The following is a 27,982-nucleotide window of genomic DNA, read 5'->3' on the forward strand; positions in this document are numbered from 1 at the left end:
ATTTTTATTCTTGTTCCTCTATAGATAAAATATTCTCTCTCTCTCCCCACCTCCACTTGCCCACCAGAAAATCTTCTTTTAAGATTTTCTCTTTGTGTTTTGTTTTATGCAGCTTGAATATATGATGTGCCTAGGTATAGATGTTTTGGTATTTATCCTACTTAGTGTCTTTGGAGATTCCTGGATCTGTGGTTTCGTGTCTTTAATTAACTTTGACTATTTTTTGGCCAGTATTTCTTCAAATATTTCTTAAGCTCCATTCTGTCTTCTCCTTCTGATATTCCAGTTACACGTATGATATACCATTCTGAATTGTCCTGTAGTTCTTTGATGTTCTGTTTTATTCATTCTTTTTTCTCTTTACATTTTAATTTTGGAAGTTTCTATTACATGATCTTTAATGTCACTAATTCTTTCCTAGGCTGTGTCCAGTTTACTGATGAGCCCATCAATGGCATACATTACTTGCCTGTTCTTGGATCTTGTCTACCTTTTCCATTAGAGCTTTTAAAATATTAATCATGGTTATTTTAAATTCCTGGTCTGGTCGTTCCAAAAGTCTGTGTCATATTTGATTCTGGTTCTGATGCTTGCTTTTTCTCTTCAAACTGCCTTTTACTGTGCCTTCTAATTTTTTTAAAAGCTAGATATGATGTATTGAGTTATATAAATTGAGGTAAATAAGCCTTTAGTGTGAGGTTTTATGCTAATTTGGTCTGTGTTTAACAGTTTGTTGAAGCTCTAAGTGCCAGAGACATCAAATTCCTCTAGTGTCCTTGTTTTTTTCCTCCCCCTTTTGTTGGGGGAATCCCAAAGAGCTCTTCCTTAGCTGAAGTTTGTGTTTTGCAGCTCTTTTGTGTGTAATCAACTACTGTTTTACTGGGACTGGTTGGTGTTGTGGTAAAGTATGGGGGAGGGAAAGCATTCTATACTCTCATGATTAAGTCTTAGACTTTTAGTGGACCTTTGCCCTGGCCTGTGACTTTCACAGATGTTTCTTAGCTCTTCCCACTTAGGTGAGACAGGATGGCTAGAAAGGGCCGGGGTTGGGAATTGCTCTTCCCTCGTGAGGAATAAGACTCTGATTAAGCTTTTTTCTTGGAGAATATGCCTTTTTTATGGATAATGTTCAGGGCATATTTTAGAATGATTGCTTTCTCCCTCCCTGTGCCAGAGCCACCGGGGGATTTTTCTTGACTCTTCACCATGAGGATCTGGAGGCAAAACCTGTGAAAGTGTGATGGTACCTCTAAGACTGTGTCCCCAGGAGTTTCTCATTCTCAAGCTAGACCCCATTTACCCTCTAGCAGTTTGTCAAAATTACCATTAAAATGTTCTACCATTTACTGGCTCTAGTGGTTTCTGCTCCTGGTAAGCAGATTTTTACTGTGACTCTGGATTCACCTGTCTCTCCAGATTTTAGGATGGCAATTTGCCCTGCAAACTCAGCTCTCTGCTGTGTCCAAGAAAAGTCATTGCTTTTGGTTTGTTCAGCTTTTTTCTTATCATAAGGATAGATGTGATGACTTCCAAGCTCTTTACATGTCAGAGCTGAAACTGAAAGTCCTAGAACTTCTTTTGTATTTTAATGTCTTCGATTTTTCTCATTTTCCCTTCTCAGATTTTTGTGACATTGGTGTAGTTGAAAACTGATACAAAATTTTAATGTTAGGTACGTAATAGGTGCAAAAAAGTAGTCAACATTTATGGTTATAACCTAAGAAGAAGGAGACATAAATGCTATTAGGGTCCAGACTTATACTGTATGCAGAGCTTTGTATTAAATGTTTGACCACAATCTGGATGAGAATCAAGAATGTGGCACTTTTATTTTTGTGTATGTACATACTTATTCTCCTTCCCACACAAAATAATGGGATATATTAAACGGAATATGATATATAAGAGGCAGGAAGCAGTCCCTCTGTTATATTTGGCTTTGTTCAGGCTCTTATTACAGTATCATGTCCAGTTTTACATTGCTCATTTTAAAGAGGATGTCAAAAAACTATATGTAGTGTGTCCTGGGAAGAACCAACAACTATGATTAAAGGGATAGAAAATAGGTCCTTTGAGGCAAGTTTTAGGAATTGAGTTTGTTTATTCTGGAAAGGAGATGGTAAAGAGTTACTTAACTATCTTCAAGTACATGAATGGTTATTATAAGGATGATACTGTCATGTTGTTCTCCAAATGCACAGAGGACCCAAAGAGGAAATAGACTTATTTCATTTAAAGAAAATTGTGTTAAACGCTGAAATTGACTATCAAGGGATGTCATGGAATCTCTGCTTTTGAAAATATTTAAAAAGAGCAGCAGCAGATGGTTATTTATTGAAAGGCTTAAATGTTTGACGTCATGAAAGTGACAGGCAGGATTGTAGACCTTGCAGCTTTTTCCACCTCTGTGATATGATTTTCTTATATTTATTGTAACTTACTAAGCATATCCCAGATATCTTATTGGGAAGCCTCTTACAATTTGGTAAAATTATTCTTGAGCTTGCATTGCATCTTTTGTTGGATTTATCTTGAATGGAAACATTTCAGTGTTATCTGTCTGCTAGTAACTAAATTGAAGTCAGTTTTATAGAAAACAGTCTACATTTGTATTTTTATACTCTACTAGGCATATCTGAAGTATCACCTGAGTGTTCAGTGTTAATATTTTTTTCAAGTACTAAATTACAAATATTCTGTAACTTTTGTGACAGGGAATCCTCTTGGTATATGATATTACAAATTACCAAAGCTTTGAGAATTTAGAAGACTGGTATTCTGTGGTGAAGAAAGTGAATGAGGAGTCAGAAACTCAGCCGCTGATTGCCTTGGTGGGCAATAAAAGTAAGTTATTAATGCTTATTTATGTATAGTAAAGTTTATTTGCCTATCTTGTAGTTTTTATTCCTAAAAAAATTTCATGTTTGGCAACATAAATAGGTATAGCTTTCCTGGAGTGAGCAAATTGCTAAAGGAGAAAATTCCTAAAGATGAGTACACATCTTTTCAATAACAGTTTTGATTCTCAATCTATCATAACTGCTCTCCTGCTTTGGCCAATTCCTGTTAAGGTAAGTTCTGTTTGGACAGTGTGTGTTTTGGCTTCCTGTGGTCTAAGGAAGCAGCGTGGACTATTAAGAACAGCAACACAGCTGCAGATTTTATGATATTTCACTGCAGCTTCAGTTCTGCCCCAGAGATTTTGAGAGATACATTTCATTAAATGATCCTCTGTTCTAGGGAAGAAAGTAGTGTCTGCGTGGAATTTTGTGTGCATTGTTTCTTGCACCCATCTCTCAGAAAGTTCCTTTTATGAATTTTTGAGGTTTGTCCTGAAATATAGATAATTTTTTTTTTTGAGAAAGAGTGTATTAATTTAGGGGAGGAGTAGTGCTTGGTAAAAATGATGGATAAGTAATTTTTGATATTTGTCTCTTGGGCTATGATTACAGCATATAAAAATTATGAGACTGAATTCAGTACAGGACTGTTATTTGGTTCATAGTCCTGCAATGCAGTTACCTGGGAAAGGAGACATTAATAAGGATTTTAAAATGTTTAAAATACTATTATATGATCTAATCTTTTACAACTTATTTGAGGTCAGAAAAAGAGAAAATAAATTCAGATTATACCATGGAGGATTTAAGTCAGGAACTGTTTCCTGGCTGTAAGCGTTCTTAAATCAATACCCAAGTATACTACCAAGAGAATTATCTTCTCCAATGGTCTTTAAAAATATAGTGTATTTTTGTTAGTAATTGTTTAGGAAATAGTACTTCCTAAAGGACCAAACCAAGATTTATTCATTATGTGGTTTTGCACACTTAGATGAACATTTAATAATTCTAAGCCTTACTTTAAAACCATTGCAAAACAGGTGTGAATATCATTTCTCTGAAGAGTTCATAATACAAATTTTATAATACATTCTAGAAAACAGTATTACATATAAGAAATGGATGGCTTAGGTAAAAGGCACAGTTTTTTTTAAGCTTTAGTTAAATTTTGCTCATCTGTTTTATAAATAATTCTGATTGAGTGAATCAGCTGCTTTTCAATTCATTGAAATCCCCCTTTACAAATCATAAGTTTTGATGAGCTTAGGTTCTATTTCTGAGTGCAACTTTTCATTTTAGGGGATCATTTCTTAGTCAGTTGTCATGTTACCATAGCATTGGCTTATATTATGGTTAAATTTGTGCTTTAAATTGGAGATTTCCCATTACCTTTTGGGAAATTATAGAGTAGGGAAGAGATAGGGGGTTGGAATTTGATTTCATTTCTTTGAGGTTATAATCTAACTACCATCTGGAGTAATGGTGTACTGGTGCATAATTATATACATTATGTTATGTATTTATGCTGTCCTGTGAGGCAACCACCATTGGTCACTGTCAAAGACAGGATATCAGACTAGATGGGCTATTGGACTGTGCTGGTGATGCTATTCCTAGGTTTTAAAAACAAACATTTATGTAAGTTGTATGAATTTATGCAAAAAATTATTGCAATGTTGTGTTTGAGATTTAATAGCATAAAAGTCTGGAATATTTTTGCTTATTGCTTAGCTCTAACCCTTTTCTTGTATATATAATACTGTATTTTAGAATATGTAGTAGAGTATATAGTCATACAGAATGTTATAAATGTAAAATGAAGAGATTATAGATGAACATTTTCGTGGTTATTATTTACTGCATAATCTGTCACTGACTTGATTTCATATGATCATGTAATGGAAGATCTTATAATTTCTGTTTCCAAGTTGATGTTACATTAGCATAGTAGTATGTATTCATTTCCTTTTTTGGGGATATAATTGTAATAAAAAGCAAAGACTTTACATACTGGTTAAAGGCAAAGAAAAAGAAACGTGATGGGAAGACATTTGAAACTTAATTATTATTTTCATTATCTACAGAGTCATCTTCTGCCTAAATGTGCTTTTGAAAATTCATCGTTGTGTCCTATTCTTTGCAGCTTGAATAGAAAGTATATGTTGAAAAGAAATATGTATAGGCTGTGAAAACATTGGCAGCAGTAGCCAACTTTTAGCCAAAGATTAGCATAAGGATAGGATAGAGAGATAATTTCCATACAAAGAGAGAGAGAGTGTATGTGTGAATTTGTTCTATAGTAAGTGCTTGTAATTAGTAAGTTATAAACTCATTTGCTTTTTATTAAAATATAGCAAACTCTCAGAAATTTGGACTAATGATTGAGGGTAGTCTTTGGTGAGGATGAATTATGGCTTTATTTTTGTAAAAAATTGAGTTTTATTATGTTTAAATATAAAGAGTAATTAGAATAGGTTAATGAAATAGCCAGTAGAGGAAGGGACTTGCTTTAATGAAATAAACAGAATTGGTAATTAGTAAATTAATTATTTCAGTATATAATACTTAAAACAAATTATTTTATTCTATATTCTATTCTGAAAAGCTCTAAGACACTAGTTAGTGTTCTTTCTTTGTACCATTTAAGGTTTTAAATGAAGTATTAAGCCATAGTTAAGATCGTAGGGCTTTGAATTTACAAAGATGTTGCTTTCAAGCCCACTTTCTTCACTTAACGGCAGTGTGACTTTAGACAATTTACTTTATATCATTAAGCCTCAATTTCCTCATCTGGAAATAGGGATAATAGTTTCTGTTTAATCAAGTTGGTTTAAAGATTAAATGAGATATTTCATAAAAAGCTCTTTGCATGTGGTCTTATACACTGTAAATGCTCAATAACTATTAATTATTGTTATTATTAATCGTAATAGCCTTTTAAAAGCACTGACTATAGCTTCAATTCAAATGATCACAAATTACAGATTAGAAGAGCTGAGATAGTTATTTTACAAAAGTGGCCTGGAGGAAATGGTTCCTAGAGAATTCCTTTGTCACCATCTTATTCCTTGTTTCGTGTTTTTGTTTTTTTCCATATTGTTAGTTCTCATACCATGTGTTGGGTAGGACAGTTCATTCAGCAGACATTCTTGAGTGCTAGCTGTCTGTGTTTTCAGCTAGCCATTGTTAGTTTCCACAAAGGTTGAGCCGAAGAGAGTGCTTAAGGAGTGGGACCTGCTAACCTAGGTCTTAATTTTATTCTTTTTCTCTGTCTTCACGTTTTCTGAAAATTTGACTGCCATTCTTTTGCTCTGTCTGGTTGTTGGGATTAATAAATACAAGTATATCCAAATCTTCATGGAAGGCCCTACTTTTCCCTAGTGAGGTAAAAATAAATTCTTGGTAGGTAACTTTCAAAATGGGAAAGAGGGTAAGCCATTTACTTATTCTGTGTATTTTACGGAAGTTCTGTTGAAGTTTGATCATGTCTGCAGCCCCATGTGGAATGAAATGTCTGGCAGGCTAGAGATCCAGCCACACAAACACTAAGAAATAATTATATTACCATCTAAGGCAACTTCTGCAATTCAGGGAGCCAAATCCACCAGGCCGAATACCTGATTTCCTAGCCTTGAAGGTCTTGCTCTCCTGGCATCGGGGCATTCTCACTTGATCATAGCCTGTGCTGCAGAGCCTTGGGATTTTCAATTTATGTCCATTTATGGACTTATTACAGGTGGACCTGGCTGTGACCTAAAACACCATCATCACCTCTCATGTAAACTACTGCAGTAGCCTCCTAACTGTTCTTCCTGCTCCTAACTTTGCTTTCTTACAATCTGGTTCCCAAACGGCAAATCATATGACTTCTGCTTAAAACCCCCTAGTGCTTTCTCATCACACTTAGAATGAAATCCTAACTCCTTAATCCGAGTTTGCCAAGCACTAGTTCTCAGACCTCATCTGCTACTGCATGCTCCCTTGCCCCACTATATGCATAAGGTACATTTGTCTTTTTTTCTGTTCCTAGAACATTCCAAGTTTGTACCTTAGGGTTTCTTCTGCTTGAATGCTTTTCCTTCTGGTCTTCGCTTGGCTGGCTCCATTATGTCATTTGGATCTCATCTTAAATGTCATCTGCTCAGAGTTGCATTCCTCGATCACTGTCTAAACAAGCCATCTAGTCCCTTTCTGTCAGGACATCCTGTTTCAGTTATCTGCGTAGTCTTGTTGCTATCTGATATTGTTTTTTGTTTGTTTCTTGTCTGTCTTTCCCCACTAAAATCCAAGCTCTATGAAAGCTAAAGACCTCATCACTTAGAACAGTGCCTGAATGAATGAATACTGAATGAATGAATAAAAGCCTTTTCATGAAGACTGTTGAAATTAGAAGTGTTTATGGCCTGGGATGTGTTATTCAGGGAAAATGGTTTTCTTAATGAGGAAAAATACATATGTAGATACAGGGAATCTATTAGATGGCCTTCAGGCCCTACTGGCCTGCTGAATTCCAACCTGGTGAAGAACATCAGAGAGAGTTTCTTAGGAAATACATAGAAGTTATCTTATGCTGGATCATGTTTGAGATAAAATGTCATAGATTTTATGTCATGATTTTAGGTTAAATAAACATTATAAAAGAATTAAGAATTTTGCTTGTCTTTCTTAACTTGTGACTTTACATAAGGGTAGAAACCTATACTTTTTACTTTATTTACAAATTTTTTGTTTTAGTGTTTAATTTCAAAAATAATAATCTGCACTAAAGTACGGCTTTAATTTTTCTTTAGTGTTTCAGGGAAGGTTCAAATTGAAGTGAATAGACATTCAGGAATATTAATTTTTTTAAAAATTAATTTTAAATTCAATCCGTGTTTTATAATCACATGGCATTTTAATTTGTCATTTTGTTATTTTCTATCTTTAAGCTGTTATGTTTTCCTACTATCTGATCCATCAGCTAGTTTCTCCCCTGACTAGCTAACATTCTCAGTTGGATAGATTGTAAACAGAAATTAACAGGGGTTGCATAGGAGCTGCTCTCTTCTTGATTTATAGCTTCTTAGTTAGTGGAGGGGTGGTGGTTATCAGTAACTTGTATTGGGGGTAGGAATTATCACGCTCCAGGATAGAGTGGATGGATGAATGATTTCTACTCTTAAAGATATTAACCAGATCCTTTCCCAAATAAAGACTAATAACTCAGATTTTTAAACAATCTTCATGACAGATGAGGGCATAGAGAAGAGTGCATCAACACTAATTAACAATGTTGAATGTATATTCTTCTTAACAGTGATTGATTGTTCTTGGAGTACTATCTCTGCCCAGGAAGTGATGTTTTACACTGTGAGGTTCAAAGGTTACATTTTAATGTACCTTGTAAGTTGTGTTCCCTGAACTCAGTGGAAATGTATTATTAAAACAAGTAAATTTCAAGTTGAAAATTTTACTGATGCTCTCAGTAAAATTATCACAAGTCTTTTTAAAAGACTATTCTTTATTCTCAGTAATAAAGGAGAGTAAGAAATGGTTATAGGTCCAGCTTGAAAAACTTCACAGGAATTTACATGAAAGTACTTGCCTATACAGTGACTCTTTTGAGTCTTCAAAAATTCTTATTTATCTAGAGAGTAGAAATGTGAAACTATGAAGTAGGTAACATTTACTCTGATTCCTATTTTGAAGAATTCATATTCATATCAACTTCTATAAAATTTGTCATCTACAATATTACAACAAAGTGAATGAGTGAGTCATTATTATCAGTTTGCTTGAGAGAGTTTCTAATTTAAAAGCATAAACAAAAACTCTTTTGAGGATTTGAAAAGTTCATTGTGTTTATACATTCTAAATTTAAACATCCCGCGCCCTCATCCATTTCTTTTAATACTTTAGTTCTTTTTTGTTCCAGGAATAGTAATCCCGAAGTATCAGAACCAAGTGTCTTTTTCAGATGAGTGCAATATTTCTGTTTCTATTGCTTCATTCTTTTGCTTTTTCCTCTCTTTACGTGTAAATTTGTCAGACAGAGCTATGATTACTTACTGGAAGATGCTGATCGCATCTTATTTTGATACTGATCGCATCTTATTTTGATACTGATGATATCAGTATCCTGAGTAAGAGAGTATTTTAATATACAGGCATGCACTCCATAACACTGTTTCAGTCAACAACAGACCACATATCTAATGGCGTTCCCGTAAGATTGGTACCATATAGCCTAGGTGTGTAGTAGGCTATACCATCTAGGTTTGTGTAAGTACACTCTGTGATGTTTGTACAATGACAGAATCTCAGAGTCACAGAATTGTGACTGTATATACTTAAAGCTGTTCTCTTACGTGATACTTCACACCCTTACTGTACTTTCAGAACATTTTGATAGCATTTCAAGTTTAATTGGTTGAATAGTTTCCTCAAGTTAAATACATAAATTTGCATTCAGACTGATGTTATGACTGATAATTATTGGGTAAGAAAAATGTCAGATGAGTGCCTTTTCATAGTACTGATCAAAAACCATTTTCACCTGACGGTTGTTGCGGTGATGTGATGTCATTTCATAGTTACTTTTTTGAGATAACCTCCTTCAAACCATTTTGGCAGTATTACAGTTTACCTAGCCTGAGAAGTAGTAAGGTTTTTGTGGTTTTGTTCTGGGGGAATTATGTAAGTGTTTCAGTCACAACAATCTGTTTATAGGATTTCTGTCCATTTTCTCATTGTCATAATGGAGAGAGCTTATTAAATGCTTAAGGAAGCGTAATCCACCTTACTTTTGTTTCTTTTATGATGAATCTCTGATTTTAAATTTGAGGAAATTAATTATTAGATATTAAATAAAAGAACACAGCTTTCTTTTATTTATTAAAAAGATTTCTTCGTGAAAAGGAGATCTGAAATTTTCATTAATGTAATTAAGCCCCTTTAATAATTTATTTTAATTTATATTTGCGATAATTGTGGTACAAATCCAATATAGATTAAAGGAACACTAGAGTGGAGATCGGAAAACTTCAGCTTTTGTCCTGGTGCTGTCATTTTATCTAGCTTCATGACACTGGGCAATTTACTTAATCACTTAGGATCATCTTCATGCATAAAGTGAGGGGATTGTACTAGGTAATCATAAGTATCTTCTATTCCTAAAATATGATGATCCAAACTATGTTTAGTTGTAAGTCTGCTTAACTGAACATGTTTATTGACATACAATTTTAAGAGAGTATACTTTTAACTTTTTTTTAAAGTGTTTATTTAAGGTATACTTTTTTTTGGTGAGGAAGATTGGCCCTGAGTTAACCTCTGCTGCCAGTCTTCCTCTTTTTTCTTTTTTTGTTTTCTCCCCAAGGTCCCAGCACATAGTTGTATATCCTAGTTGTAAGTCACTGTAATTCTTCTTCTATGTGGGATGCTGCCACAGCATGGCTTTGTGAGCAGCGTGTAGGTCCACACTCAGGATCTGAACCGGTGAACCCTGGGCTGCCAAAGTAGAGCATGCGAACTTAAACCACTTGGCTTATGGGGCTGGCCCCATAATTTTAACTTTATGTGCAGTGTAAACCCTGTTTTCTTATCTTTGCAGAGATGATTTCTTAGGCTCATTTTATCATTCCATTGATAGATTATTAAGAATCTGTTTTCTATATACATAGGTGCATATACCTGGTAACAATAATAATAATGAATCTAGCTAAGATTTATTGAATTCTTACTATTTTCCAGGCACACCCTGGAAATTTGCCGAGCTAGGAGTGTTTTGGGGGCTCTAAAAGTAGCATTTGTTTTTAACTTAAAATTGTTCTTGAGCTTAGAATTTAATTATTTTTCATTTTTTGTTATATTTTCTAAAATTTCACACGAATGTCTAGTTTTTGCAGTATAAATAAAGCAATTCAGCAGGTATTTTCTTTGTTTGCTTTCCTATGTCTTCTCTCATTCATTCATTTAACAAATAGTCATTGAGCATAGTCCTGTCTAGGTGTTAGGGATACAGAAATAAACAGACAAACAAAAATCCCTGCCCTCATCTAGCTGTATTTCAGTAGAGGAAGATAGGTGATAAATAAATGAGTAACATATATGATATGTTAAATGGTGATAAGTGTTGTATAGATAGATAAAACAAGGAAGGGAGAAAAGGGAAGTCTTTGGGGAGGGTGTTAAGATTTTAAATATGGTAGTCAAGGAAAGTCTGAGGAGATGATACCTGAGCAAAGACATAAAGGAGGGGAGAGAGAGAGTGCCACATAGATATCTGGAAGAAGAGTTATCCGTATAGAGGGGAAGATTAAGTGCAAAGGCCTTGAGGTAGTAGTCCGTCCTCCATCTCCCCCCCCCCCCCCCCCCCCCGCCGTAACTCAGAGCAGGTATGTATATGTTTGTGTGTGTGTGTGTGTAGCTATGTGATGTTACGGGAATAGTGAGTGAAAGGAGTAGTGTAGGAGATGAAGTTAGATATAAAGAGGGAAGGGTCTAGGAAGAGGACAGATCAGGAAATACTTTGTAGGCCATTTTAAGGGCTTTGACTTCTACTCAGTGTGAGATGGAAAGCCACTTAAGGATTTGAGCAGAGTGAAGTGATTTAACTTGAAAAGATCACTACAGTTCTTGTTTTGAGGATATATTATAGCAGGTAAGGGTGGAACCAAGGTAAACAGATAGGAGGCTTTTGACATAATCCATGTTAGAAATAATGGTGGCATGGATCATGGTGATAGCAGTGGATAGTGGAAGTGGTTGACTTCTGGATATATTTTGAAGGTAGGGATGATGAATTTTCTTATAAATTAGTTGTGGAGTAGAGGAAAGAAGAGGCAAGATAATACCAAGATTTTTGGCCTAAGCATCTGGAAGGCTGAAATTCAACTTACTGAGATGAGGAAAAGTGCGGGAGGAATAGATTTTGGGTGAGAATCAAAAATTTGCTTTGGACATGTTAAATTTGAGATACTTATTAAGCATCAATATGGAGATGTTTAGTAGGAAGATGGAAATATGAATATAGAGTTCAAGGGCGAGATGAGGTCTAGAGATAAAAACCTGGGAGTCAGTAGCATGTTGGTGATATTTAAATCCTTGAGACTGGGTGAACTTTACATAGAAGTGGCTATAAAAAGAGAAGTGGTCTAAAGATTAATCCTTGGGTTAGAGCCATGTTTTAAAGTTTGGGTAAGTGAAGAGAGATTAGCAAAGGAATTGAAATGTGGCCAGTGGAAGTAAGAGGAAAATCACGAGAGTGAAGTGCCCTGGAAGCCAACTGTAAAGATGTTTTAAGGAGAAGGGAGTAATCAACAGATGAGGACTGAGAATGGTTATCAGATTAAGCAGTGTATCGGTGGTTGGTGTGACCTTGGCAAGCAGGTTCATTGGAGTGGTAGGGATGAAAGCTGAGTAGAGTGAGTTCAAGAGACAAGGGAAAGAAATGAAATGTGGACAATGAAGAGAGGCAACATGTATATGTAATGCCACTGTACAAGAGAGTCAATAAATGGGTTAGCAGCTGGAGGGATTGTGGGTCAGAACTCTTTTAGTGTTATTTTTAAAGGATGGGAGATATGTTTTATATTCACAAGGAAGAGAGAGACAGACATAAAAGGGGAGTTTGCTAATAACTGGTGATATAAACTGCGTGTCTTTTTAAATTTTTTGAACTTGTTCTGTTTTTAGATATGGTTTTGAATGAGTCCTCTCCATTCCTTACTCTTTAGTTTATTGCATTGATTCTGATTAAGTGAAAAGGTACAACATGAGGAGTCTGTGAGAACTTTGCCAATTCCTAACTCCTTATAGGGGGTTGAGGGAAATGCACAAATAGAAAAGGACTAGGACAGAATACTAGAGGGTTTCTAATTTGATTTTAATAATTATTAACTATTTTTTGCTTTTTAAACTGTGTAATTCTTCTGAAAAAGTCACCTTTTTTGGAGCAAAGTTTTTTTGTTGTCTTTGGAGTTACACAGGGGTTCTGTAATTAAAGCTCCACAAAGGCAGAGATTGTCTGCCTTGTTCACTGCTGTCCCTCTAGTATCTAGCTCGTCCGCGGCACACAGAGAGTGCTCAATAAATGCTTGTTATGAATGACTAGAAAATTGTTAGTTTTCTGCTTCAGTAAAAGATAGAACTATGGATCTTTTGAGGTGTAAAGTGAAAATTATACTGGTTTTTTTTTTTGAGGTTTTGTAAAACTCTGAGCCTAGGTTTTTCATCTGGAAGAGCTGTTTAATAATAACAGCCTCACTTGGTGCTTATAAGTTACTACCACGTAAGATCAAGTAAAAAGCCTTTAACATTACACACATAGTTCTTTTGAAAACTGAACTCTTAGCTCTAATTAATCTGTTAATTTTCATTCAAAATTTTAATTTTAAAAAGATGACAAATTGTATTTTCCCCTATGGATATTTATTTTATAGTGTGTTCTAGCACTTTAATATAGAGAAAAAGTATAGAGTAGTGGTTAAAGGCACAGACTTCTAAGACCACTTAGGTTCAGATATGGTCTCACTTATTAATTGTGTGACCATGATAAGGTACTTACCATCTTTGTACCTCAGTTTTCTCATCTGTTATGAGGGGAATAATAATAGCATCTACCTTATAGGGAGGTTGTTATAACAATTATATATAAAGCTAGAACCATGCCTAGTATATAATAAGTTCTCTGTGCATTAGTTGTTACTATTGTGTTTTCCACCATCTCTTCAAATCCTGGGTAAGGGAGGAAGTATTGCTAAGTGTATATATATATTTTTTAATTTAAGGATTTAAAAATAAAAACCAGTAAAAATTGTGTGAAATGTCTCTGAAATAATGATGAATAAAATTTTGGCTATAATTAATGTTTGGAAGCCAACTTTCACTTCACTTGTAGTTTAGAAGTGTATTTTTCTGAAAAATAATTTCAGTTGGTGGAGGTGATATAATTTTGATATCCAATCTAAATGGTGAAAGCTGGTGTACAGTTGCCATGAATTTTTATCTCAAGTTTATTTTGCTATGTAGACATGTGTCTAATAAAAAAAAAGATGCTGCATAAACCATTGTTTGAGTTTGAATGTGCTTCTGTTTTTGGTTGAGGTATAAATGTTATTTCTGGCTGTGTCCTTCATACTTAGCTCTTCTTACAACAAATGGAAAGGCCTTAATTGTACCTAAGGGAATAGTTAATCCACAGTGGACACATGGTGGACAAAAGCTGAGTCTAGTAAACGAAATAAAATTATAAATGGTAAACATGTGAATGCTTACAAAGTTTGGCAGCTAGGAAAGATAGAGTATTGTTTCAGATTAGCAGATTTTGTGTGTAGCATAATAATAATTCTTTTCTTGGCATGTTTATGTTATATATTTATATATAAATTCGATTAAAAGACCTGTTCTCAGTTTATGTATAAAGCATATTTGTCTTTTTTTCTTATTGTTCATTAAACTTTGTAATGTGACTTTGATGTCAACAATAGAGGCTGATGATCTCACATTTTTCTAAAGTTACTGCTCTTTTGATTGGGGGCAGTTAATTAGCATTAACCCAGAACAGCTCTTGGGCTTTATGGATTTGAGCATTATATGTGGTTGCACTGCTCCAGTAAAAGGTTAAGTATTAATGGAAAATGGTCACAGCCCTTTTACTTAAAGAAAACATGTTACTTGTAAGTTTTCTTTTGATTTTACTTTTACAGTTACATTGAATGTCTTCATTCATTTAGCCATCCATAAAGCAAATATTGTTGCACATGCAGTGGATAATAAGTCTTTTTAGGACTACTTGTGTGGTATGTCACAGATCATTAACTGCAAGTAACCACCTGACTTGAGGGAAGCCTGGAAGCATCATTATAGTGAAATAACCTTTTATTTAGGTATCACTGTAACACATTGATTTATTGAAGTGTCACCAGTTGCTACTGTGAAAATATATTCTCATTATCATTCAGGGAATGGTAGGGATTAACCTCTGTAGACTGTAAAAGAGATATATTGCCAACAATGGAAAAAAATAAGAAAAAAATGAAAAAATGTTATTGTCTGTATTTTATCTAATAATTACTTTAAAAGAATTAATTGGGTCATTAATTAGGCTAAATTAGGTCATTGTTTAGGACACTTTTAAATCTGTGTGTGATTCTGTATATCTGTTATATTAAAGGCATTCTGAGTTCTCTCTAATTTGAAATGCCTTTAAATTAATCAGCATAGAAAGGCAATAGCCAATTTATAACTATTTAACACAGTCAATCCAAAAAGTAATAAATTGTTTCTGAGAGCACATGGCTGCTTCCTAGGCACATATATCATGACTCCTGCCTTCAGGAAACTTAAAATCTTATTGTGGAAGTAAGATTAACATAAGGGACAAAAGATATTAAAGAAAGAAACGTAATTTAGTATTATTGTATGAAAGGGGGGGAAATTGTCAGCTAAGGATTAAGTGGAATGTGGAACTCAGAGTCTTTGCAAAATTAGTAGTGTTTGGATGTATAAATGGTAGGACTGAATTTTAGGCAAAATGTAACATTTTAAGATAAAATGTGTTTAGTGAGAAGTTGACAGAAATCTTGAATCCTTCTTAAGTATTTGATTCATTAAATAGAGTCTCTGCAGGTATTTACTATTTTTTAAAAGTGGCATAAGCTATTGTGCTAATTTTTATTTTATTTGGGCTTTATTATTTATAGTAAACATTAGATTGCACTTGGGCACATTGGTGCTATTTTTTTTTTTTTTTTTTGTAGTAGTGGTTAGGTAGGTAGCTTGCTAGTCCTTTTGGGCCAGTGCTGAGTTGTTTAAATATGATGATGAAATGATGTCCCCTTTTGTAAAGCATCTGTTATGTGCCAGGCATTGTGCTAAGTGATCTCTCCTATAAGACTGAGCCTCAGAGATTAACTTGCCTCACATGAAATAGCTAGTAGGAGATGGAGCTAAGATTTGAACCCAGCTATTTTCCTCCAAAGTACTTCCACTTCTTTCCATCTTGTTACCAGTAAGTCTTGAGCCAATTCAAGGATAGCTCTCCATTTGGAATTTAATGTTGGCCCTTTTGCATTTAAAAAAAACCCCAGCAAACATATGTATACATATACCATAACACCAAAAGCTAGTAGGAAGTTAACTCTTGCTTTAGGAGTGTGGAATTTAATATTCCTAAAGTCCCACTGCACCCAAAGTGATTCAACTTATTGGAAAGGAAGCCCAGAGCCCTTTTATACATTTATGTCTCCGAAGAACTCATTTTAGAGTTTCTTGAAATCTGAGTTTCATTTCTGTATTTTGATGGTTGTTTCCATTGCTCCTTACAGGTTAGAGAATCAAAATAACTGAAAAATATTAGAGCCTGTATTAGTTTGTCAGGGCTGCCATAACAAAGCACCTCAGACTGGGTGGTTTAGACAGCAAATTTATCTCCTCACGGTTCTAGAGACTAGAAGTCCAAGATCAAGGTGCTGGCAGAGTTGATTTCATTTTAAGATCTCTCTCTGGCTTGTAGATGGCTGTCTTCTCTCTTTGTCTTCAAATGGGCTTTCCTCCATTCATGTCTTTGTCCTAATCTCCTTTTATAAAGACACCAGTCATATTGGATTAGAGCTCATCTATATGACCTCAATTTTACCTAAAGTATTTCTTTTAAAGACCGTTATCTCTAAACATAGTCACATTCTGAGGGACTAGTGGATTAGAACTTCAACATATGAATATGAGGGGGCAGGGTGACAATTCAGCCCATAACAGAGCCATTATGGTTTAGTATGTTAGAAGTATGTAAATCTCAGATTCACGGAAGTGGAAACTAGGGAAAAAATAAAAATCTTTTAATTTTATTGTTTTGTTTACTAATGAGGAAACCAAAATTAGAACTCTTTAGAAAACATAAAAATCAGTGGGAATTATATTTGTAGACTACTTTTAAAAATTTAGTATATAAGGAGGATTATTGTGTGTGATTAGTCAGATTATTTAAATAATGTATTTTTTTGGTATTAGGAGACTCAAATGCACATACTATACAAATTAAGGAAGAATGCTTAAAAGTAAATGGTGCCCTCACTCTTTTTTTTCTGTTCCAATGCTTCTAAAATTACAATGGAAGCCAAAGGAGGGGTGAAAGTGAGTTGATTTACAGAAATACAGTATTACATAGGAATTTTAGAAGCATATCTAGCATTCAAGTGAACTCTCTTTTTTTACTGAATATGGTAGGTTTCATTCCAAAAGCTTGATTATTTTACCTCTTTTTGAACTAATGCTTTTTCATGGACTTTTCTCAAATTTAATAAATATCATGGCATATAGAACTATCAACTTTAAATCATTTTTGGAAGATGATGAGGTAGAACTGAACTATCCAAGAATCTGTTGGACACATAAATAATAGCTATGTTTTTAGCAAAAAGCTCTCCTTACAGCTTATTCTGACATTTTATGTAAATGGAATCATGAAATACGTGGCCTTTTGTGTCTGGCTTCTTTGACTTATATAATGTTTTCAGTGTTCACCCACATTATAATGTGTATCAGTACTTCCTTTCTTTTTTTTATGGCTGAATAATATTCCATTGAATGGATATACCTTACCACATTTTGTTTATCCATTCATTAGTTGATGGACAGTGGGCTGTCTCCCAATTTATGACTATTATAAGTAATGCTGTTATGAACATTTGTGTACAAGTTTTTGTGTGGACACAGGTTTTTATTTCTCTTAGGAAGATACCTAGGAATGGAGTTGCTGGATCATATGGTAACTCTGACTTTTTGAAGAACTGCCAAGCAGTTTTTCATAACAGCGGCACCATTTTACGTTTCTAGCAGCAGTGTATGAGGGCTGCAATTTTTCCACGTCTTCACCAGCACTTGTTATTTTACTTAAAAAAAAATTATTATAGCCATCCTAGTGTGTGTGGAATGATATCTTATTGTAGTTTTGATTTGCATGTCCCTAACAATGATGTTGAGTATGTTTCATGTACTTAATGTATATTTCTATATCTTCTTGTTGGAGGAATGTGTGTTGCCCATTTTTAAATTGGGTTTATTGTTGAGTTGTAAGTTTTCTTTATAGCATATTATATGTTTACCAGATATGATTTGTAAATATTTTCTTTGATTCTGCAGGTTACCTTTTCATTTACTTGGTAGTGTCATGTGATACACAAAAGTTTTTATTTTGATGAAATCCAATTTATCTGTTTTTTCTTTGGTTGCTTATCCTTTAGGTATTATAGCTAAGAAACTGTTGCCTTATCCAAAGTTATCAAGATTTATACCTTTGTTTTCTTTTAAAGAGTTTTATGGTTTTAGCTCTTAAGTTTAGGTCTTCCATCCATTTCGAGTAAATTTTTTATATGGTGTGACTAGAAGTCCAAATTCATTCTTTTCCATGTGGATATCTTGACCCAGCACAATTTATTGAAAACATTCTTCTTTTCCCATTGAATGGTTCTTGGCATTCTTGTCAAAAATCAATTGACAGGAGATGTATGGGTTTATTTCTGGATTCTCACTTTTATTTCATTGATCTGTATGTCTATCCTTATGTATGTACCCCCCTGTGTTATTAACGTAGTTTTGTAGTAAGTTTTGAAATCAGGAAGTGTGATTTCTCTACTTTGTTCTTCTTTTTCAAGATCATTTTGACTATTCTGTGTACCTGCATTTTCATATGAATTTTAGGATCAGCCTGTCATTTTCTGCAAAGAAGTCAGCTGGGAATTTGGTAGGTATTGTGTTGAACATGTACATCAATTTGGGGAGTATTGCTATCTTAACAATATTGTCTTCAATCCATGAACATGGAAAATCTTTCCATTTATGTAGTTTTTCCTTGATTTCTTTCAACAATGGTTTGTGGCTTTCAGAGAATGAAATTCACAGTTCTTTTGTTAAACTTATTCCTAAATATTTTATTCTTTTTAATGCTATTGTACTATTATAGATGAAAGTGTTTTTTAATTTCATTTTCTGATTGTTTATTGCTAGTGTATAAAAATGCAAATGATTTTTGTATATTGATATTATATTCTACAACCTTGCTGAACTAATTTATTAGCTCTAGTTTTTCTTGTGTGAATTCTTTATGATTTTCAATATGTGAGATCATGTCATCTGTAAGTAGAGATAATTTTACTTCTTCCTTTCCAATTTTATTTATTTTTCATTTTATTTTAACTCATTTTCTTGCCTAGTTGCCCCAGGGAGAACTTCCATTGAACAGAAATGATGAGAGCAGGTACTCTTGTCATGTTTTTATCATGACAAGACAAAATCAAGAGTGTTGGATTTTGTGAAATGCTTTTTCTGTATCTATTGAGACAATCTTTTGGTTTTTCCTGCTGTTCCAGTTTGGTTATGGGTAATCTCAGTTGACCTATCTTCAAGTTCATTGCTTATTTCTTCTGCCTGCTTGAATCTGCTGTTGAGTCTCCTCTAGTGAGTTTTTCATTTAAAAAGTGCTTGTTGATTAATTCCATGACTTTTGTCATTTCTGGCTCTCTTTCTCTGATTTTCATCCTGGTTGTTGCTCATATTTTGTTGTTTCTTCATATGTCTAATACTATTTTATTGGGCTTTGGACATTTTACATTCTTGAATGCTGTACTTTGTTCTCATCTTTTGTACTTTGGTAGGCACTTAAATTATTTGTAGCTTGATAGTTTTTAAGCTTTGTGAGAGTGCCTATACTCTATGGCTAGTTTAGCCCCATTCCTAAGGTAGTTACTTCCTTTTTTTATTTTTAATTTTTGCTGAGGAAGATTCACCCTGAGCTAACATCTGTGCCAATTTTCTATTTTTTAGTATGTGGGCCACCAGCACAGCGTGGCTGCTAATAGAGCTATGTAGGTTCATGCCCGGGAACCAAACCCAGGCCGCCGAAGCAGAGAGTGCTGAACCTAACCACTAGGTAACCAGGAGCTGGTCCAGGTAGTTACCCTTTTGTGTTCTCCATTGAATGCCCTGGGTATTCAGCAAGTTCCTTCCTCTTTAGTTGCTTGGAAGTTGAATTATCTTCCAGGTCTGCTTGCATTCTGGGAATTTTTCTGGTTGTAGCTTTCTGGTTCTTCTTTGCCCAGCTACAAGGACTTTTGCCCTGTACACATGTAGCTTAGCAGTCAAGAACAGGCTCAAGGAGGCTCTTATAAAAATTTCTGAACCTTTTTCTTTGTAGATATCTTCTTTCCAGTATGGTGCTTTACAGAATCCCAGATGCTTTAGCTTATTTGAACTGAGATCTCAGTTTTCTCTAGTCAACAAGCTGATCATGCTCTCCTTGTGTTCTCTCTCTCCTTAGTATGATTTGGAAAATACCTCCAGGGGCTGGACCTGTGGCTGAGTGGTTAAGTTCATGCTCTCTGCTTTGGCTGCCCAGGGTTTCGCAAGTTAGAATCCTGGGTGCAGACATGGCACTGCTCTTCAATACATGCTGAGGCAGTGTCCCACGTAGCACAACCAGAAGGACTTACGGCTAGAATATACAACTATGTACTGGGGAGCTTTGGGGAGAAGAAGAAGAAAATGAAAAAAGAAGATTGGCATCAGATGTTAGCTCAGGTGCCAATCTTTGGGGAGAAAAAAAAGAAAATACCCCTGTTAGAAAGTCAGAGTGATTATAAACCTCCCCTTATTTGTTTGTCATGTCTCAGGGATTACCCTGACTGATGTTCAGTGTTGGCTTTATATGTTTTATCCAGTTCTCTAGTTTTTTATGGCAGGAGGAAAATCTTGTCCCAGTTATTCTGTCATAGCTGGAACAGTAGTCTTTTAAGAAGGTTTTTATGTCTTTAAATATTTTATATCTTCAAAGTGTTTTGTATCTTCAAATTTGCATGTCAAATAAAATATAGATTATACTTTCCAGTGTTTTGGGTTAGCTGTTATGAAGAGAGTTTCAAAAATTAGAAATAGTTAGAAAAATTCAATAATAGATCAGTTCGTTTCGGAATCAGATCTATGGGGAATTCTGATCATTTGGATCAGGGGACTGAGCCATTTTCTTACACCACATATATCTTGATTTCATGCAAAGCAAGGAGGAGAAGGATGATGTTAATGATGATTAAAAAAACACACAAACTGACATTTTTCTTTTAGAGACTGGTCTTGAAAATACAAACCTCTAAAGTGTGTATTGTACCCATAGGGTGAAAATATTCTCATTAGCTATAATCTAGAAAGTAAAGGTTACCAAGACTAAAACTAATACTAAAGTATTTTAAAGGCCAACCAAATGTTTTGATTAATACTGTTGAGTAATATGTGTATACAGCCATGCACTGCATAACGACATTTCAGTCAACAGTGGACTGCATATAACGGTGATGCCATAAGATTAGTATTATATGGCCTAAGCGTGTAGTAGGCTGTACCATCTAGGTATGTGTAAGTACACTCTATGACGTTCGCACAATGATGATATTGCTTAACAATGCATTTCTCAGAATATACCCCAGTAGTTAAACAATACTTGGCTGTAATCTCATCAGTGCAAGTAAGGTATTATGTTTATTTAGCAAACATCCATTGAGGGCCTGTTTTGTCTAGGAATCATGCTAAATATTGGGAATACAAAAAGAGTAAGACATGGTCCCTACCCTTAAAGACCTGATAGTTTTCTAGATGTAGCCATAAAATTATGAGGAAGGTTAGGTTTACAGGATTAAAAATGGACAGCAGCCAGTTTATGGCCAGAAGGGGAAGTTGGGGTATTAAATGGGGATCATGGTAACGGATCAGTACCATGTGAAGATTATGGAATAAAAGTCAAAGTTATAGATATGGATGAAGCATCATTTGGGGCTTATGAAAGCATTTAATCTCTTTCCTCATGGTTCTCATTGTAGCATGGTCTCCATTCATGTTCCCTTCTCAGAGATCCTTTTCCAAGGTTGCATCCTCATTTGTGCAGGAATCCTATCAGATAGGATGAGACTAGGTGATAACCTGAGGCTAAGAAAAGGATGAATTCTCTGCTCCCTCTTCCCCAGTAAGGCTTTTGCATTGAATCTTTATGAAAATCTCACAGGAATTTTTTTAAAAGATGGGAATGTCAAAGAGAGGTTCTCCAGATTGAAATTAAGCAATCAGGTAAATTTTTGCCCTCTTTATTTTGAACATTATTTCAAGTTTAATACTTCAGAGATAATAAATTTAATAGTAATATGATAGTCATAAAACATAAGTTAAAGTTATCAATGTGACATTTTAAATCAAATATTTCCTTTAACTTAAGCTGTAATTTTTTTCTTTTATATTTCACTGCTATAATTAACAAGCAGATACTGAGAGCAAATAGAAGGGAAGAGTAGTACCTCAAAGTGGTAATCCTGTGAGGATAATCACTGTGTATTGTTTAGAATTGATGCAGCTCCAGAGTGTGACTACTGTACTGTCTGATTTTTCTTTCCACAGAACTCTGTATACATGTGTTAAATTAGAAAAACCAAACCCCAAAAAACTGCCATGACCTGTTAAAATCAAGATCTTTGCCAGAGGTTAAACATTTCTGTTAATTCTCCTATAATGCAAAGTTCATCAAGATCTTGAAAAAATGTATTTGGACCAAACTTGGCTTTCTCTAAGAATTCCTACTGCTCTGTAGTGTGGGTACACACACACACAGCTTTAATGTAGGATCTTGAGTGCTTTTCATGATGCTGGAGATGGAATTTGCTAATATTGGAGTTTTTGAAATAGAATTATCTGTATTAAATTACTGTGACGGATTTCAGGGAAACATTTGTTGACATAATTTTATATCGGATTCAGTGTTAATTTTATTAACATCCAAGGGTGCTTAATTCCAGAATCAATTGATATTCTTTAAGACTTTATTAATTAAGACTGGTTTTTTTACAGAAGTTTAAGGTTCACAGCAAAATTGAGGGGAAGGTACAGAGATTTTCCATGTACCCCCTAATCCCACACATGCATAGCCTACTCCCTCCGTTATTAACACCCCACCAGAGTGGTACATTTTTTACAATTGATGAACCTACAGTGATACATCATAAACACCCAGAGTTCATAGTTTACATTATGATTCACTCTTGGTGTTATACATCCTGTAGGTTTGAACAAACATATAATGACATGTATCCATCATTATGATATCATACAGAGTATTTCCATTGCCCTGAAAATGCTCTGTGCTCTGCCTATTCATCCCTTCCTCCTCAACCCCAGCCAACCGCTGATCTTTTTACTGTCTCCACAGTTTTGCCTGTTCCAGAATATCGTATTGTTTGAATCATATAGTATGTGGTTTTCTCAGATCGTCTTCTTTCACTTAGTAATACGCATTTAAAACTCATCCATGTCTTTTTATGACTTGATAGTTCATTTCTTTTTAGCACAATTTATCCATTTACCTACTGAAGGACATCTTGGTTACCTCTAAATTTTGGCAGTTATAATTAAAGCTGCTGTAAACATCAATGTGCGGGTTTTTGTGTGGACATAAGTTTTCAGTTCATTTACGTAATTACCACGGGGCATAATTGCTGGATCACATGGTAACTATGTTTTTAGTTTTTTAAGAAACTGCCAAACTGTCTTCCAAAGTGACGGTACCATTTTGCAGTCCTGCCAGCAGTGTATGAGAGTTCTTGGTACTCTACATCCTTGCTAGCATTTGGTGTTGTCAGTGTTCTGGATTTTGACCATTCTAGTAGGTTATGGTGGTATATCATTGTTGTTTTAATTTCCATTCCCCTGATGACATATGATGTGGAACATCTTTTCATATGCTATTTGCCATCTGTATATCTTCTTTGATGAGGTGTCTGCTAAGGCCTTTGGCCCAGTTTTTAATTGAGCTGTTTGTTTTTTCATTGTTGATTTTTAAGAGTTCTTTGTATATTTTGGATGATAACGGTACTTTATCAGATGTGTCTTTTGCAAATATTTTCTGTTAGTCTGGGGCTTATGTTATTCTCTTGATACTGCCTTTCCCAGAGCAGAAGTTTTTAATTTTAATGAAGTCCAGCTTATCAATTTTTTCTTTCATGGATTGTGCCTTTGTGTTGTATCTAAAAAGGTATTACCATACCCAGGGTCATCTAGGTTTTCTCCTGTGTTATCTTCTAGGAGTTTTATAGTTTTGTATTTACATGTAGGTCTATGATCTATTTTTAGTTAACTTTTGTAAACGGTGTACGGTCTGTGTCTAGATTCATTTTTTGCATGTAGATGTCCAGTTATTCTAGCACCATTTGTTGAAAAGACTGTCTTTGCTCCATTGTATTGTCTTTGCTTCTTTGTCAAAGATCACTTGACTATATTTATATGGCTCTATTTCTGATCTGTCTATTCTGTTCCATTGATCTTTTTTTTTTTTTTAATTGGCATCTGAGCTAACAACTGTTGCCAATCTTTTCTTCTTCTTCTTCTTCTTCTCCCCAAAGCCCCCAAGTACATAGTTGTATATTCTAGTTGTGAGTGCCTCTGGTTGTGCTCGGTGGGATGCTGCCTCAGCATGGCCTGACGAGTGGTGTCCGTGCCCAGGATCCAAACCAGGACAACCCGGGCTGCCAAGGCAGAGTGTGCGAACTTAACCACTCAGCCACAGGGCCAGCTCCCCATTGATCTATTTGTTTATTCTTTTGCATACCATTTTGCTTACTGGAGCTTTTTAGTAAGTCTTGAAGTTGAGTAGTGTCAGTTCTCTGACTTTCTTCTCCTTCAGTATTGTTTTGGCTATTCTGGATCTTTTGCCTCTCCATGTAAACTTTAGAATGAATTTGTCACTACCTGAAAAATAACTGGTTGGGATTTTGATTGGGATTATATTGAATCTGTAGAGCAAATTGGATAGAACTGACATCTTGAGCCTTCCTACCCACGAACATGGAATCTCTCTCATTTATTTAGTTCTTCTGTGATTTTGTTTCCAAAGTTTTGTATTTTTCCTTTACATGTATATTTCCTCTACAAGATATAGATCTTGTACATATTTTGTTAGATTTATACCTAAATATTTCACTTTTGAGGGTTGCTAATGTAAATAGTATTATGTTTTTAATTTCAAATTTCACTTGTTTGTCGCTGGTAGATAGGAAAGTCATTGACTTTTGTATAGTAACTTGTATCCTGTAACCTTGCTGATATTCTTGATGAAATTGATGTAATTTCAAAGAATGCCTTAAAAGTACTGTCTCTCACTGTACCTCTAGAACATTTCAAAGAATTTTACTTGTCTGGTTTGGTATTGAGTATGATATTCTGGAAGCTAGGTGAAGAGAATGTTTCAAGGAGGGAGGAATCAACTGTCAAGTGCTGCTGATAGGTAAGTAAGAAGAGGATCAATAATTGACTAATGGATTTAGCAACAATTCATTGTTTATCTTTATAAGATCAATTTTGGTGAAATGATGAGGACAAAAGCCAGGTTAGAATTAATAAGTATAGATGATTCTTCTGAGGAACTTGCTGTAAAAAAAGCAGAGAAATGGAACAGGGAGGGAGTGGGGTCAAGAGTTTTAAAATTGTTTTTTTAAGATGGGAGAAATATGCCAATAGAAATGAAATAGTAGACAGAGTAAAATTGATGATGTAGGAGAGAGATGTTAGAATTGCTGGAATGATGTCATTAAGTAGTTGAGAGAGGATAGGATTTAGTGTACAAGTAAATGGTTTGGCTTTAGGTAGGAGCGTGGAGCATTTATTGATTCATGGTATCAGGAGTATAGGTCACTGCCTATACTATGTTTGATGTATAGCTCTGGTGACATGCACAAGGTCTCTTGACTGTTTCCAGTTTCTCAGTGAAATAGGAAGCACAGTCTGCTCTTTGTTGAATTGTTTCCCCCTAAAAGATATGTTGAAATCCCAAACTTCAGTACCTGTGAGTGTGACCTTATTTGGAAATAGGGTCTTTGCAGATGAGTCATACTTGATAGGGTTGACTGTAAATCCAGTGACTGGTATCCTTATAAGGAGAGAGAAATTTAGGGCCGGCCCAGTGGGGCAGCGGTTAAGTTGGCACATTCCGCTTCTCGGCGGCCTGGGGTTCACCGGTTCGGATCCTGGGTGTGGACATGGCACCGCTTGGCACGCCATGCTGTGGTAGGCGTCCCACATATAAAGGAGAGGAAGATGGGCACAGATGTTAGCTCAGGGCCAGGCTTCCTCAGCGAAAAAGAGGAGGACTGGCAGGAAGAAAACCATCTGAAGATGGAAGCAGAGACTGGAGTGCTACGAGTCAAGGAATATCAAGGTTTGCCAGTAACCACAAGAAGCTAGGGAGAGTCAGGAAGGATTCTTCCCAAGAGGCTTCAGAAGGAACATGGCCCTGCCGAAACTTTGATTTCTGACTTCCGGCCTCCAGAACTGTGAGAGAACAAATGTCTGCTGTTTTAAGCCACCCAGTTTGTGGTACTTTGTTATGGAGCCCTGGAAAACATACCAGTCTTCATCTGAGAGTGAGAATAGGGGAAGGCTTGATGTTTTGATTTCTCGTGGCTGTTTTTTTACTTTTCTTTCTTTGACCTAAAGCTTCATATGATGTCAGCTTCCTTGACACTTTCATTTGCCGATAGGTGGAATGTTTCTAGGCCTGTTTTTAATACATAGAGCATTTCTTTCAGACCAAGTCTTGGTTCTAGTTTTCTCACCTTTTGCAACTCCAAGCACATAACTCTTCCAGGTAGGTTTTAGAAAAGCTGCCTGCAGCACTAAGAACTGATAGACTCCCCTCTCCTCCCAATGGGACACTGTAGAATCAGTTTTTGATTATTGCTCTGATTTTTTTTAACATTCTGTTAGATAAAATTTCAAACATAGAGAAAAGTTGAAAGAATTTTACAGTAAACATCTGTATAGTCACTGTCTAGAGCAGGGGTCAGCAAAGTTTTTCTGAAAAGAGCCAGATAGTAAATATTTTACACTTTGCTGTCCATACAGTATGTGTTCTAACTACAGGTATATCTTGTGTTATCATGCTTTGCAGATACTGTGTTTTTTACAAATTAATTGGTGGCAACCCTGGTTGGGCAAGTCTAGTGGTGCCATTTTTCTAACAACATTTGCATTTTTTAGCTATAAATGTGTTTTTTGTTTTTTGTGGTTTTCTTTGTGAGGAAGATTGACCCTGAGCTAACATCCATTGTCAATCTTCCTCTTTTTGCTTGAGGAAGATTGTTACTGAGCTAACATCTTGTACCAATCTTCCTCTATTTTGTATGTGGGACACTGCCATAGCACAGCTTGATGACCCGTGTATAGGTCCACACCTGGGATCTGAACCTGCAAATCCCGGGCCACCAAAGCGGAGCATAGGAACTTAACCACTATGCCACCGGGCTGGCCTCAATAAAGTATTTCTTTATGAAGGTATGTGCATTGTTTTTTTAGACGTAATGCTATTGCACACTTGATAGACTACAATATAGTGTAAACATAACTTTTATATGCACTGGGAAACCAAAAAATTTGTGTGACTCATCTTTATTGTGATACTTGATTTATTGTGTTGGTGTGGAACTGAACTTGGCATATCTCCAAAGTATGCTTGTATTCGACTGTTCCACTGTAGTGCAAATACAGCCACGGACAATATGTAAATGAATGAGTGTGGATGTGTCCAATAAAACCTTATTTGTGGACACTGAAATTTGGATGTCATATTTCATCTCATGAATGATTCTTCTTTTCATCTATCTTTCACCTTCTGAAAATGGAAAATTGGTTCTTAGCTCATGAGCTGCAACAAAAACAGGCAGCAGACCAGCTTTGGCCCACAGACTATAGTTTGCTGATTCCTGGTCTAGAGTTTACCATGAACATTCTGCTATGTTTGCTTTCTCACATACATATCTATCTGTCTATCCATTCCTTTATCAGTGTAGTAGTTTGTCTACTTTTTGATGCATTTCAAAATAAGTTGCAGACAGCACGGTTTACACCTAAATGCTTCATCATACATATTATTACTTAGAGCTCAGTTTTTTTGTGTGTGTGGTAAAATTTACTTAACGGTGAAATGAAAAGAACTTGTGTGCTATTTGTTGATTTTGACAAATCATATACCTATATAACGTAAATCCTTATCAAGGTATAGAATTTTGTTATCCCAGATGAGCCCCAGCCTTCCTCACTGCCCTCCAAGTCCTACTGCAGCCATGGCCTCATCCACGATGTCAAAA

At 35.2% G+C, this 27,982-nt stretch overlaps 1 protein-coding gene across 2 annotated transcripts in view; it reads left to right on the forward strand.

Moving 5' to 3' along the window:
- RAB28 (RAB28, member RAS oncogene family) overlaps positions 1–27,982 on the forward strand; it is a 90,073-nt gene that overhangs the window by 20,621 nt on the left and 41,470 nt on the right. For both annotated transcript variants that reach the window (XM_014851821.3, XM_014851822.3), the window contains exon 4: positions 2,715–2,844. In XM_014851821.3, coding sequence (XP_014707307.1) covers positions 2,715–2,844 — 130 coding nt within the window. The remainder of the gene's footprint in view (positions 1–2,714; positions 2,845–27,982) is intronic.

Source organism: Equus asinus, chromosome 3, assembly GCF_041296235.1.
Source record: "Equus asinus isolate D_3611 breed Donkey chromosome 3, EquAss-T2T_v2, whole genome shotgun sequence".
Classification (NCBI taxonomy): Eukaryota; Metazoa; Chordata; class Mammalia; order Perissodactyla; family Equidae; genus Equus; species Equus asinus.